General features: G+C 45.2%; 1 protein-coding gene across 1 annotated transcript in view; it reads right to left on the bottom strand.

The window, feature by feature from the left end:
• PCOLCE2 (procollagen C-endopeptidase enhancer 2) overlaps positions 1-10,253 on the bottom strand; it is an 87,935-nt gene extending 77,682 nt beyond the window's left edge. Inside the window, exon 1 of the mRNA XM_088446269.1 lies at positions 10,034-10,253. Within this exon, the coding sequence (XP_088302395.1) occupies positions 10,034-10,110 (77 nt within the window). The 5' untranslated portion in view covers positions 10,111-10,253. The remainder of the gene's footprint in view (positions 1-10,033) is intronic.
• Positions 10,254-15,877: the final 5,624 nt, after the last annotated feature.

Here is a 15,877-nt window from a genome sequence, read left to right as displayed (position 1 = left end):
CAATCCGCTGTGGAGGTGGTGGAGGGATCCGCTCTGATTCCTCTTCGCATTCCCGGAACTCCTCCCCATAGGAAGGAGCGAGGCTCCGAGTACAGGTGCCATCTGAATTAAAAGAGTGGCGGGCTCCTTAACGCAACTATACATATTCTGCTGCCTTGAATCACTACTAGGGTATCCCTTTATCAGAAAATGTAGAAGTGTAGGAAAAATGTGTAGTGACCTGGGCGCTGAATTGAGTATGTGCACCGTATACTTGGTAAAAGAAATTATAAGCTCACAGGGGAGCAAAATATACAATAACAATTAGCTAAATATAGTAAGTAAAACAATGAAAATACAAATCAATGACATGAATTAGCTCCCCTGCTAACCGTACCAAATAAAAGTATTGTACTAGTCTAAAAATGTGAGTGTCACCTTAGGTAGACAAGCAGGGCTTTCCGGAATGTAAACCGCTGGACACTCAAAGCAGGGCCGCAACAAGGGGGGGGGGCTGGAGGTGCACGTGCACCAGGTGCGCCGCTGTACCCAGTGCCAGTGACCTCCAGCCGGATGTCCACTGGTAATATTTATTAGCAGCGGGAGCCCGGCTCCTTCTCTGCAGCAACGCGGTGTAGCCGGAGCCAGAGGCTGGAGTTCTCTCCCGAACTCCAGCTTCCGGCTCTCCCCACGGGCACTATAGGAGAGACGTCATGACGTTTCCCCCATAGTTCCAAGGAGCAGCCGGCGGACTGGACGCGACGCTGGATGCAGGAGCAGGGTTCAAGGTAAGTATTTTTTTTTAATAAGCTGCACTACAGGGGCATTATTATGGGGGCATGGGAATTACCATGGGGTCATGGGCAATAATGGGCATTACTATTGGGGCATGGGCACTACAGAGGCATTACTGTGGGGGCATGGGCACTACAGAGGCATTACTGTGGGGGCATGAGCACTACAGGGGCATTACTGTAAGGGCACTACATGGATATTAATATGGGGCATGGGCACTACAGGGGCATTACTATGAGAGCATGGGCACTACAGGGGCATTACTATGAGCATGGACCCTACAGGGGCATTACTATGGGGGCATTACAATATGGGCATTACTACAGGGGCATTCCTATGGGGGCATTATCATATGGGAACTACTACAGGGGCATTACTATATGGGCACTACTACAGGGGCATTACCTCAGGGGGCATTACTATAGGGGCACTGCTACAGTGGGAATTACCAGGTGGGGCGCCAAATTACTGTCTTGCCCCTGGTGACAAAAATCCTAGTTTCGGCCCTGCTCAAAGGCATATGTCAGAATCCTGGATACTGTAATAGTAAATGGCTGCACACAGATTTGCCAGCGCATTTCAAGCTTAAAAGCTCTTCCTCAAGGCTGTCTGTGTGCAGTCCTGTGCGGTCCTCTTAAATAGTGAATGGCTGGTGAGTTGGTTTTAGTTCCTGACTTCTACATCATTTTGTGCACCCTTCCTGTTTTTAGTCCGGGAACTTGATGAGCAGGATGGGGCTCCTAGGTACCAGGATGCAAAACCCCTAAAGATGTTTGTTCTCGCAGGTAAACTCAGAAAACTTTAAGTTTTCAGAGTTTGCTAAATATCAGGTGATTATGAATGGCCTGTTACCATAAATATGCGGAAACTAGCATTCCCACATGTGTAACAGGCCATTTTATTGATGATAAATAGGCCCCTGAATCCCCAAAGAAAATGAAAAACTTTCTGTGCTGAAGGTAAGTATGTCAATCTGCACCTATATCTCTCGACACAGAAACCTGGCTTAAGTGGCAGGTAAGTACATTTATTCATATATGGTGGTCCTGACTGGTGATCTCCACCTTCTGGGATCTCTTATCTTCTCATCTCACTTGCCCTGTCATCAAGGATCCTTGGTTCTTTCTACTAGGTTATAAAAGCTCTGCCAAATAAGCTGCACATTTCTTAGCTGCTCCCAAGTGTCCTGTGCATCTTCCCTAACTTCCTATGTCTGGTTCATCGCATCTTCATGATAAACAGGACAATCCTCAATCCTAGTTAGCTCAGAATGATCTAGATCCCTTGTCTGTCACTACTGCTATATGGTCCCCCCACATACGTGCTCTCAACACAATTTACCCAGCTTTATAAAACTAATATTTTGTATTCTTCTAGTCGTATTATTATACTAGTGACCAGCTCCGTCCCTATCCCAGCCTTCACACTCATCCCCTATCTGACTCCCTCCACTTTTTTCAATATATTCTGCCTGTTATTCATTCATTATGTACAGTATATGTATTCATTCAAAACATGGGATTTTGTTTGGCATTTACTATTACAACTGTACCTGTTGATGGTTTTCATCTGATTTATGTTAAATAAAAGTGGCATAGTGTCATGACCTTTAAAAGCATGCCAAGAAACTGGGCTATGTATCAATCTTTATTACTGTTTTCAACTTTAGACTTCATGTTGAAAACTTTTGTAGATAAAAAAAAGTATTGTACAGAAAGTGGCTAAGCTGCGGCATGGATGCACACACTCCAGACCGCCACATCTTCTGCCTTTCCCTTTCCGGAACCCATGATCGGTATATGCTGATACTAAATTATTCTTCATAGTTGCCAATACTTACAACTATTCCAAGGGGCACATGGCTACTGGTCTGATGCATCTGTAAACATCACATACATAGTACTATATTGTAGGTTGATCTAAGACACTACTCACCTCAATATGGCAACACTAACGTACATAATCAAAGCTAATTACAATGTACCTTGAATACTTCTCAGTATTAAATATTGACATATGAAGAACAGGGACTACTATTATTACATTTTATTTATAGGGCGCCACAAGTGGTCCGCAGCGCCGTACATACAGTAAAGGGTACACAGAACATTACATTACAATACAGTAACCAAATTATAAAACAGAGCACATGTAACAATTAGCAACACAATTCTCCATATACAATACAGCTGGGAAGGTGAAGGCTGTCATAGAAGTGCTAGAGAAGAAGGCTGTGAGACAGTGGGGAGGAGGACCCTGCTCCTAGGAGAGATAGTACCACTTACTTTCTCCTCTATATAATTCAGGGACCCTTTGCATTTTGGCCATAAAAATTCTAACAATTCAGTGTTACTGGACTTTGCATGGGGGGGTGATTGAATTCAGGGCCTGATTCAGACCCACTCACGAGCGCTGAGCGCTCGCAAGCGGGTCGATGTTGACCCAGTGCTCATGCGCACGAAGGAGGCGGCTCCGTCGTGCGCATGCGCGAGACCCGCATAGCGACGGGCAAGCCGTCGCTCCGGGTCTCACTACAAAGGGGGCGTGCTGTTGATGGTGAGTGACAGCACGCCCACCAAAGGGGGCCCCCCCCATGCAAAGTCCAGTAACACTGAATTGTTATAATTTTTATGGCCAAAATGCAATCCCATGGGAACGCCTATCGTCTGGGGCCGGCCCCACTGACATCACAAGTGATGTCAGTGGGAGTGCTCTCTGCTCTGATAGAGCCGAAAGCACTCCAGGGCTTGCGGCAACGAGGCCCTACCACAAGGGTCTCGTCACAAGCCCGATGGTTGCGATGGTCTTTACCATCGCGACCATCTTCCTGGCCGCTCGCTATAGCTGTGAGTGGTCACCCACACCTATACCAGCGGCCAGGAGGCCGCTCTAAAAATTAAGAGGGACGGCCCTGATTCAGAGCGAGCGCTCTATCAGAGCGTCCGGCTCTGAATCAGACCCTCAGTGCGATACTGAATAGCCCCGGGAAGGAGTTCACAGAGCTATTCAATTGACCGTGCTGTTAAGTCTGACTAGTACCACTTAAGTCGGAGAATGCCAGTTACTGCGTCTTAAGCTGGGTGCTTAGCCATGATAACAGGCATTCTCCAACTAAAGTGTTGGTCGCGCCAAGTCTGAAAACAGCATCACAGCCGGCACCTAAGTCGGATTTCTGGTCGCACCTCAGGAGATTGTGAGCAGAAGTCCTGTAGTTGAACTTAACAGCGCGGCCAATTGAATAGCTCTGGGAACTCCTTCCCGGGGCTAATCATCATAGAAATTAAAAAACTTTCCTCAGGTTACTTTTTTGCCTTCTTCTCCGACTTTAGTATATACTGTACCCTCTTTTTCTTGGTGTAAACAGTTCCTACTGTCATTGCCTGATTTACATTATGATATTTTGTCAGAGATGTAGAGTGTTTTATTTGCCACAACTAGTACTAACAATCAGACAGAAGCAGAATTTACGTTCTTCGGATGTTAACAATTTAAATGTTTTCAATTACACCAATTCCACAAAACATTACTCACTGGTTTCCCAGATATCTTTTCCAGGCTAGAAGTATGAGTCAAACATGTGACATCAGTGTGGGATATAGAGATCATTAGCACTTCTCTGTGTAGAAGAGTCTGAAGGCTGAAGAATGGATCATTGATTATGACACCATGGAGCTTATTTTACTGCAAATAAAAACTCTGATGTTATGCAGCCTATAGACGAGATCTATCAAGGTTTACTTCTGGTGCATGTATGAACCAGAGAGTCAGGTCACATATGTACATATCACATCTGGCCTGGCAAAGCACTAAATCAACTTATCACCCTGCAGGCCAGCCATATTCTATAAGCAAATTATGGTAATAACAGGTTTTCTGTCTGTGACAAGCAGCAATAGAAAACCATCTACAGCAACAGTTTTTAATATAGGCACAATGCTCGCCATCTCCTTTAGACAGCATACTATATAAGGAATGGGAATGAAGTCCCGGCAGCTGAATATCCCGACCATGGGAGCCCGAAGGCTGAAGATGCCGACCGGAAAGGTAAGTACCCTAACCCTACAACTCTCCCCCCCCTAATGGTACCCTCCCTTAGTGGTACCTAACCCCCCCCCCCGCAGCTTAAGCCTCCCCGGGGGGTGTCTAACCATAATCTCCCCCTGGGCACCCTAAAACTAACTGTCCCCCCGCGGCTAACACCTTACAGGGCCCCGCTTAACTTCGTTCGGGATGCCGGCTGTTGGGATTTCGTCGTCGGGCTAAAGTTAGGCATCGGGATTTCGACACCTTTCTTTAGTCCCGGGTCGGGATTCCGATGGCCGGCATCCCGGCCGCCGGTAAATTAACTACATCCCCTATATAACAGTCCAGCCAGCAGTATGTTAAATAACAAGTAGTACTTAGTACACAGTTTTCTATGTGTTTAAAATAAGGTATGTATAGATGAGAACTGTGAATGTTCAGACAAGACATATAGATTACATTCATTATACAGACCAAGAAAATTGGTACTGTTCTACTGTACACAGAATAAAAATAGATATTGAGTATGACATCCAGTACAGAACGAGATCAGCAGTACTGTGCCATAGATCCCACATACAGAATATAACAGAAGGATGGAATTCCACCAAGCAAACAGAACAAAATAATTAGTACAGTTCCGATGTCCATACGGATAAAATAAGCACAGATACTGGGAAGTAGCAAGCCTATGACAGCTCCTTGGCACTGCCATCCAAGCTCTATGTAATAACTAGTAATACATACTGAGAGCACACATTGTAAAAGATCAATGAGACCCAGTCATTAGAATGATTTCCCATGTAAAAGGAGCCTAGTATACAGTAATCCAGTCAAACCTTATGCATACTTGCCAACTCTACCCGAATGGCCAGGAGGCTCCCGAATACCGGGTACAGGGCCGGATTAAAGGGGGGCGACAGGGGCGATCGTCCCTGGGCCCCCACACCTGTAGGGCCCCCACACCCAGCCATAGTGGTTAAAGTGAACCAGAGGAGATGGAACCAGTTCCGCCTCCGGCCAACCTAACCCCGGCGCCGCACGGAGACACCATTTGCCACGCGGGCACCCGGCTCCCTCCCCGCAGCGGCAGCCAGAGCCTGAGGCTAGAGCTCACTCGTGGGAGGGGGGCATTACTACTGAGGGCATTGCTACTGGGGGCATTACTACAGGGGGCACCATTTCTGGGGGCATTACTATTGGGGGCTCTATTACTTGAAGGTAGGGCATTACTACTGGGGCACTACTACAGAGGGAGCATTACTATTAGGGGCACTAATACAGGGGCATTATTACTGGGGGCATTTATACAGAGGGTACTACTACTAGAGGGGGCATGACTACTGGGGGCACAACTACAGGGGTATTACTACTGAGGGAATTTATACAGGAGGCATTACTACTAGGGCATTACTATTGGGCACACACAGGGGGCATGACTACTGTGGGTCATTACTATTGGGGGCACTACTACAGGGGTATAACTACTGGGGGTATTTATACAGGGGGCATTACTTTTGGGGACACTACTACTGTGGGCACTGCTAATGGGAGCATTGCATAGGGGGCAACAATCCTGGGGGCACTACTACTGGGTGCACTGCATAAAGGGCACCACTACTGTGGGCTCTGCATATGGGGCACTAACACAGTGGGCACTGACACTACTGGGGTCCCCATTGTGCATACCCCCAGTTTGTCACATTTAATAGGGACCTCCACATGTTTGATGCCCAGGGGCCCCCACAGACCTTAATCCGGCCCTGATCGGGTAGCGCTTCTGGTTGCCTGGAAAAGTGGAAAAATTTCCCAGCTGGTCGCCAAACCCCGTACCCCCCCCACCCCAATTGTGTGGGGGGGCAGATAACGCATTTCACACTGAATCATGTCATTGTGGTCCAGCTCCTGCTTCACAATGACGTTAATCTTGCCATCGCATGGTCATGGCACCCGCTCCACCCCCAATGCCACATCAAGTCTCCGCCACACCCCCTCTTATGCAGCGCTACGCCACCACGTGTGTGTGTGTGTGGGGGGGCAGCCAGAATGTAGGCAAGTATGACTTAATGGGGTCAATCCAATTAGGTGTAAGTTGGGTCCTGCGAGCCGTTCTCACAATGAACTCGCACCACAAATTTCAGTTGCAACCCAATTCCAAAGTCGCATTGCTTATTTTAGAGAAATTCACAGGTGAAAAGGTAAATAAAATCTTTATTTATGGTAAATATATTGGAACACAGTGCAGAACCTGGTACACCCCTCCCAATGAATAATCGTGCACTAGGAGGAGTTTTAACCAGCATAATTTGGCAATTAAGACATGGCAGTTTTCAGATGAATTTCTCTAAAAGGTTCAATAAAGGGATAAATTATGTAGTACAGGTATGTAGAGGTGTAAAGGCTGTGGGACAGGTATGTAGAGGTGTAAATAATTTGGGACAGGTATGTGGAGGTTTAAATGATGTAGGACAGGTATGTGGAGGTGTAAATAATGTGGGACAGGTATGTGGAGGTGTAAATGATGTGGTACAGGTATGTGGAGGTGTAAATGATGTGGTACAGGTATGTGGAGGTGAAAATAATATGGGACAGGTATGTGGAGGTATAAATAATGTGGGACAGGTATGTGGAGGTGTAAATACTGTGGCACAGATATGTGGATGTGTAAATGATGTGGGACAAAAATGTGGAGGTGTAAATGATGTGGGACAGGTATGTGGAGGTATAAATGATGTGAGGCAGGTATTTGGAGGTGTAAATGATGTGGGACAGGTATGGTGAGGTATAAATGATGTGAGGCAGATATGGTGAGGTATAAATGATGTGAGGCAGGTATGGTGAGGTGTAAATTATGTGAGGCAGGTATGTGGAGGTGTAAATGATGTGAGGCAGGTATGGTGAGGTATAAATGATGTGAGGCAGGTATGGTGAGGTATAAATGATGTGAGGCAGGTATGGTGAGGTATAAATGATGTGAGGCAGGTATGGTGAGGTATAAATGATGTGAAGCAGGTATGGTGAGGTGTAAATGATGTGAAGCAGGTATGGTGAGGTATAAATGATGTGAGGCAGGTATGGTGAGGTATAAATGATGTGGGACAGGTATGTGGAGGTGTAAATGATGTGGGACAGGTATGTGGAGGTATAAATGATGTGAGGCAGGTATGTGGAGGTGTAAATGATGTGAGGAAGGTATGGTGAGGTGTAAATGATGTGAGGCAGGTATGTGGAGGTGTATATGATGTGAGGCAGGTATGTGGAGGTGTAACTGATGTGAGGCAGGTATGTGGAGGTGTAAATGATGTGAGGCAGGTATGTGGAGGTGTAAATGATGTAAGGCAGGTATGGTGAGGTATAAATTATGTGAGGCAGATATGTGGAGGTGTAAATGATGTGAGGCCGGTATGGTGAGGTGTAAATGATGTGAGGCAGGTATGTGGAGGTGTAAATGATGTGAGGCAGGTATGTGGAGGTATAAATGATGTGGGACAGGTATGGTGAGGTATAAATGATGAGAGGCAGGTATGTGGAGGTGTAAATGATGTGAGGTAGGTATGGTGAGGTGTAAATTATGCGAGGCAGGTATGTGGAGGTGTAAATGATGTAAGGCAGGTATGTGGAGGTGTAAATTGTGCGAGGCAGGTATGTGGAGGTGTAAATGATGTGGTGCATGTATGTAGGTAGAGGTGTTGTATTGATGGAAGAGGGGATTTTGAACTTGCAGATGCGAGCTAAAGCGTTTATTCCACCTTTTTACAAACTTGTATAAAACACTGCAAAATCACTGTACAAGCATTTTCCTGTACCCCAAAATGCTAGAAAGACTTTAATTTGATGACAAACACTTGCTTCCTATCATTTTTCAACCAATATGAAAAAGTAAAAAAAAAAAAAGATATTTAATACCTTTTAAGAACCTCCAATTAAGGACACTAACAGCCTTCTATATGGTTCTGCTATTTCAGTTGCCTATTTTTGGGAGTCCAGGATGGATTTTCCCACTTTTTCACGCTCTCGATCCAGTTTGCCTTTTGTTCAAAATTTGGCCAACCTCCCCACGGGTAGCGCAAATTGGCATTTCTAATTGGATCTCATAGTTTCTCGGTAGCACGCATTAGTGCAAAGTGTGCGAGTTTCATGAAACAAACTCGCACCCATTTGGTTTGAGCCCTATGAGCCAAATAAACAATGTGGTTAAAAACTTCCACACATGAATTGGCCAAAATAGATCACATATACAGTTTTTAAGGCTTTCATCCTATCCAGAAAAACAACCTAATGCAAGTTCGCAAACAGATTAAAATTGCTATTCATAGACCATTAGACTGTATTGTGAAACTGACAAAACTATGAAATTCCAGGCTCCAAGCACAGCAAGTGGTAAGGGAGTGAGCCACACTGACCAATTACAGACTGTACAGACATAGGAGTACAAGCTACACAAGAACATCTTTCAGAAGGGAGTAGCCCAAGTCATCATAGGAGACAACTTTCACAAAAATGATGCCAGATGCTGTCACTCACTACCCCAACACCCATATGACTGGTGCCATGCATAGACATGGGTAGTATCAGAACATATATTGGGGCACACACAGAGCTGGCTCCTATGCCTGGATGTCAGTGTGGTCTGCAGAGCAGAATGTACATCATGGGTACACAAGAATGCAAAGACCAGGCAAAGTTGTAGGAGATATGTGGAGGAAACTGATTTAATGCATCTGTTTGAAGAAACAGCAGGATGTAAACAGAAGCAGTAAAATATCTGGGAAGAGCAAACAGTCACACTTATACTACAATGTGGGGGAATGCCTGTGTACCTGAGGTTACCCTGCAGACTGTAAGCACGGTGTATATACTTCTGTATATCTGTCTGCAGCTGCACACATCACATTTTATATGTTAGGTATATGGACGAATTATGTCATAGCCCATATATACTGCCTAACTGTATGAGCACAAACAGCTGATAACTATAATGTCTATCAGATAATAATATGATATGTACTTATGCAGCAATGGTTGGGATTGGGGACCACATCTGTAATGTGCACAACTAATATATAGCTGCAATGCAAATTATTAGCACAGTGCAATTATTCTTCATGGACTATTTGATAATGTGTGGCTAAGCATTGTTTAAACAGGTAAGACAGGTATCCCAGAAGCGTGGCATGGCACACTGTGTGTGATGGATAGTGCCCATAGTACTGATGCCCCGACTGTCCCTCCTTACCTCTCATTGGGCTGCTGAGCAGAGCTAGGAGCAGCCAGGAGCAGGGAGACCACAAGGACGCTCAGCCCGGTGCTCATGTCTGTCACGCTGTCAGACTGTAGGGAGTGTGGGGAAAGGCTGCAGGGGCTTTATAAGGAGGATCGCCCTATAGTCTGGGTTTCTACTCATTTCCCTCTGGGAGGTTCTCTGGCAATGCATGGACAAGCTCCTGATGAATATCCCATTTGTTCCAAGCAGTCCTGGGGAGGAGGGGATCCAATTCTCCCAAAAAAAGTGATCCTCCCCTCTCCTCCCCTTTAGCTTCTTTTTCAAAGGCAAGCATTAACCCCTTTCACACCTGAGAGCATCTGCCTTTGCAATAATAGGTGGGGATGTATGACCTTCATTTATTTATCATCGAATTATATTTCTTGGTCCAACATTCCAAACAAAAGACTGTTTATGGCTTACACGTGTTCTTCACAGTGACAGTGACACCTATGCTTGGGAGCTCAGATATACAATAGATGTAAATGTATTGCATATACGAGTTAAATAAATGTCATGTACATTTATTTTGCAAATGTAAAAGTGCATATGACATATGCTCATGGTAGTTGTTAGGCAATAACAATATAAAATAAGTATATGAGATATTTGTATTCTCACAGTATACAGTATACTATACAGCATTTTTCCATTATTTAAAACAAAATATTGTCACTTTGCTTTTGTCTACCTACAAATAATCTCAGGGATGGTTCTGCCATAATTCTCTCTTTTATGTAAAGACATGCAGAGGAACTGGAGTGTATTAAAGTGCTAACCATGATGACAAATATATTGTTTATGTTATATTACTTAAAAACGATATTTAAAAAAGATATTGCTTTTTTAACACACCTATCAGCAAACAATATATTGATTGTGGTACATTTTTATTCTACAATGGGCTCATAGTATGACGTTAAAGCACTTACCATGTAAAAAAAAATATGTTCACAATTACATATTAGAAATTAACTATTTTAATAAGCTGGTAAATGATTCTGTCAAAATATACACATATAATATAGTCAGATCTGCCATTCACCTCTTTGGGAGACTGAGATATCCTTAGGCGACTTAGGCCCTCATTCAGAGCCGTTCGCTATTTGCGGTCGTTCGTTTAAAAACAAGGGGTGGCTATTCAAATGATCCGTACGCACATTGCAGTCTGTTCACACCTCTAAGTCTGAACGAGCGAGCAAAACATACGCTCGTTTATTTGTTAAAAACGCCCCCTGGCCGCTCGCATCCTACGTCATGTCCGCTATTTATTAGATTAATCGAGTACATCGACCAGCGTATGAACTGCTCGCTATTCTTGTGGTTGGTGTTTGCTACCACAAATTTGCGAGCAGTTCTGGCTATAAAATAACCCAGTGACGTGGTCAATGACGCTGCTGTTTTAAATATGCACACCCATAAAACGCCCGTTTTGACCTTTAAGCACGCCTGCGTTCGGATCTCCACTCCCCATTTTCAAGCACCTTCCCCTGTTACCACCCACATACGCCTCATTCTGTCACTCAAAATAGCAGGCCCTCGCTATATTGCGTACCAACGATTTTCGGCCGCACTGACTGGTTCGCGCATGCGTACTAAAAACCGTACGCATGCGCAGATGTGCAAACATCGCTCGGAACGAGCGTACTGCCGCTAACGAGCGGCTCTGAATGAGGGCCTTAGTACACAACAGTCTGCTAGTGAAAGATGAGCAATAATGTGGAAATATATAGACACCTGTTTAGCAGGCTGATTTGTAGTCACTGGGAAAACATTTCTGAATAGCTTTCATTTCTCTGTTCATCTTTATGTGGCAAATGGTGATGACTAGTCGTAGATTTGTGTTCCAAATCATTACTAGCATAGATAAGTCATAGGGCCGTATTCAATTAGCCGCGAAAAGTGCCGCTTGGTGAACAGTTTTCTCCGATTTGCACTTTTCGTCTGTTTTCAAAGTATCTCCATATTAAATTCACCGGAGTTTTCGCCTAAGCGATAACTCCATAGGCAAAAACAGGCGAAAAAGTTTCTCCAGCAAAAGGCAGGAGAAAAGAACTACAAAATCCATTTTTTGGGGTACAAATGTGGGGACTTGGTTCAGAACCCTTTGGACACTCCAGGGCCGTAGCTAGGGTAGTGCGGTCGGTGCCATCGCACAGGGCACCACAGGTCAGGGGGCGCTGTTTGGGCTGTCAAATTTCAAAATGTTTATTATCATTCTTGCTTGTAGCCTCCTCTTATTTCATCCCCAGCATCTCCTGGCCTCTCCTATCTCTTTCCTGGCCCTTCCCCATGAAGCCATGGCCTTTTTTTGGGTGCATTATGTTCCTTTGAAAAATTAGGGGGGCGCCAATGCTCTTTCTGGCACAGGGCACCAAAAAGTCTAGTTACGGCTCTGGGACCCCCCCAAATGACTAATAGGGCAAAAAAAAGAAATCAACAGTAATTTTGGGGGCAAAAATGTAAAAAAGCGCTGGAAAATTTTAGAAAAGTGTGTGTGTAGGTTGGGGGGGGACTGGTACTTTGGGGGCTATATAGTTGGGACAGGTGTTTTTGGGATTGCAGAAGGCTGCAGCAGGTATATTTTTTAGATTTTTTCAATTTCAGAGACATAAAAATATTCTAGTAACCATTTTCAGGTACCCCAAATTTAACCTCGGTTCTTATTTTTCAGAAAAAAATTGCTTTCTATCATTTTTTCACACATATGCAAATATGCATTTAACAGCCCATTGCAACAAATTAAGTTCACTAAATACTTTTTAGGGCTACTACTAATATTCTATATTGATTCCCAGGCAGGGTTGGACTGGCCCACAGGGGTACAGGGGAAATTCCAAGTGGGCCCCACTCCTTGAGGACCCAACCTCCTCATATAAAGTCAGGTTTTAGACAGTGCACTTGAATTATACATTGCTACTCTATTATAGAGTCAGTGACCTGGCAGAGCAGGAACATGGATGAACAGACTATGCACTGTAGTATTTATGTTGTCTGCAGGCTATGTTCTCTGTAATGGATAGGCAAGCCTCTATGGTGGCTGGGGTTGGCCATACCCATTAAGCATGGGCCCCTACCACTGCCTTCCCCCGGTGGACCCTTCATGCCCCAGTCCGACACTGTTCCCAGGGTCACTGAAGCTTTTTATGGGGTACAGACTGATTTCCCCCAAAAAAGAGGTCCTGTTCTCTAGTTTTGCTTTGGAGAACATTCACCTATCCAATTTTTCGCCTGTTTTACAATTGAATAGGGTGAAAAGCGGGATGCGTATGGAGAAAACATTGCGCAAAACAGGCGAATGAGGCGTATGCAATCCGCTTTATGCCAGACGGCACTTTTCACGGCTAATTGAATTCGGCCCATAGATTAGTCACCATTTAAATTACACCTGGGCTTTGAGGGACTTAGCCACGCAGGTAGTCACACTGAGGTCAGAATGTATGCTTAATGTTGTGGTACAGTGCATATTGTTAAAGCGTACTGTCACCTTTCCACAAAGGACCTGAACCAATATTGACCTTGATTAATTAATTAGCGATATCATTTAGGCACATAATGTTTGTGAAATGAAAGTGCTCCTGTTGCCTACTCATAGTGGATTCTGACATTTTTTTTAATGAACTAATATTTAGACTATCAATTCATAAGGGACTAGTGTGTTACCTGGGTCATAGAGCATTAATGTAGAACATTAAGCATTAAGCATTAATGCTTTCCCTGTGTGACTAATGACATGTACCATTTGGTTTGTTATGGCTCCCAACATGGTCATTGGAGTATGGTGTCATTATAGTTCATAAATATTATGATATTTTACCTCATTATGGGGTCCAGTCTATTCATCATCACTTAATTTCTACAACAACATGGACAAATTAACACTTTCACCTATTTTTGTAGACATTAAGGATCGGGGCTATCCATTATAAAGGTAATGCAGGAGATATCACTGATATTTCCTGCTTACCTTTCAGCCCCGATCTGTCCCGCCAGTGGCGTATCTATAATGAGTGCAGGGTGTGCAGTGTACACGGGCCCCTGGGTCCAGGGGGGCTGACACCGCACACCCTGCACCTATATACTCTTTATACTTATCTCTGTTAAAACGCCTGTGTCCCGCTGTCCCCATACACTAACATGGGGACCTGAATTCAACAAGCTCCAAAAACAATATATTTTCGGAGCTTGACTGCAAGAGCATTTGCCATGTTCAGATAGCATTTGCCCCTGCACCTCCACTCCTTTCCTATGGCAAGGAGTCCCAGGTTGCGAAGAGGAATTCTTTAGGATCTCTCCGCCCCTGCCCGGCTCAGAGGCTTTCTGCGATTGCGTTAAACCCATTTCACACAGGCACACTAGCACTGCTGAGTCAATCTTGACAGTGCTACATTTCCGGGATCACAGAGACAGTTGATATATTCGTATCAGCTGTCTCTGCACCAGAGGAATGTTGAATTGCTCCGGTGAATATGTATCCACCACTGCTAATCGCAGCAAGTTGGATACTTAATTATCGGGGGCCCCCCTGCCGTGTGACCGGGACCATCCCGATAACAGAGGTAGGCATCTGGAGAGAGCCGCAGGATAATCGTGCAGCATCATTCGGGAACCCTGGAGGCGGAATGCTGTGCGGCCTGACTACCCTTAAATCAGCCCACCACCCAGTGTCTGAAGGAGGGAGGTGGACTGGGAAGCGCGGTTCCCCAGAAAAGGGTGGAGCCGGAGTTGTACATTACTTGCTGTAAGGATAGAGCCCCGGATGGTGATTAACAGGACTGGGGCACTGAACACAATAAAGACTGTCAGTATTCACCAACAAGGGGCGGAGCAGTCCTGCATCTGAACAGGTCAATGGATGCAGTGTCCAGGGGGGCCCTGCACCGCACACCCTGCACCCATATTATTTAAAACTTACCTGTCCGTGGTCCCGCGTCGAGTGTCAGCGCTGCTCAGAACACCAAAAAATGTCCGCCGCGACCATTTTTCTAGTGTTCTGCGCAAGCGCAGTAGACTCTGGGCACACTTTAGTGCCCGGAGACTACTAAGTCTCCGGTGGCTGGCCAGCCACGTCAGTCGGCTGCCGGCCACCGGGGAGAGAGGAGGGGGCTTGCACGGGGAGTGCACACGGGCCCCCTTCTCTCTTAAGATGTCCCTGCCCCCTAGATTTTGAGTACAGCAGCCCTGCGTGAGAGTATGAGCTCAGTTTATGTTGCTTAACACCATGCCAGCAGCTGATTAAGGAACAGATGACTGAGAGGAGGATCAGCCTCAGTACAATTATGAAGCATTTTACAACTCAGCGTCAGATCTACAGGGATGATAGATGTTGCTGTTATCTATAAACTTCACTCAAGATGGAGAAATCTTAACCGATATCTGCCAATAGTGTAGTTACTAGTCAAAACTGTCAGTCACCTAGAAACGGACAAAAACAGCTTTCTAGTGAGTGTTATTACCAGGGCCGTAGCTAGGGTAGTGCGGTCTGTGCCATCGCACAGGGCACCACAGGTCAGGGGGCGCTGTTTGGGCTGTCAAATTTCTGTTTATTATCATTCTCACTTGTAGCTTCCTCTTATTTCATCCCCAGCATCTCCTGGCCTCTCCTATCTCTTCCCTGGCCCTTCCCCATGAAGCCATGGCCCTTTTTTGGGTGCATTATGTCCCTTTGAAAAATGAGGGGGGCGCAATGCTCTTTCTGGCACAGGGCAGCAAAAAGCCTAGTTACGGCTCTGGTTATTACCTTAGGACTAAGGACACAGACAGTCAACATTTAAGTTTATTCAGCTGAATCCTCCGCTAACTTCAGTGATTTATTCC

This window comes from Taudactylus pleione, unplaced genomic scaffold, assembly GCF_031769625.1.
Source record: "Taudactylus pleione unplaced genomic scaffold, aTauple2 ptg000395l, whole genome shotgun sequence".
Lineage (NCBI taxonomy): Eukaryota > Metazoa > Chordata > Amphibia > Anura > Myobatrachidae > Taudactylus > Taudactylus pleione.
This window is presented reverse-complemented; position numbering and strand designations above follow the sequence as displayed.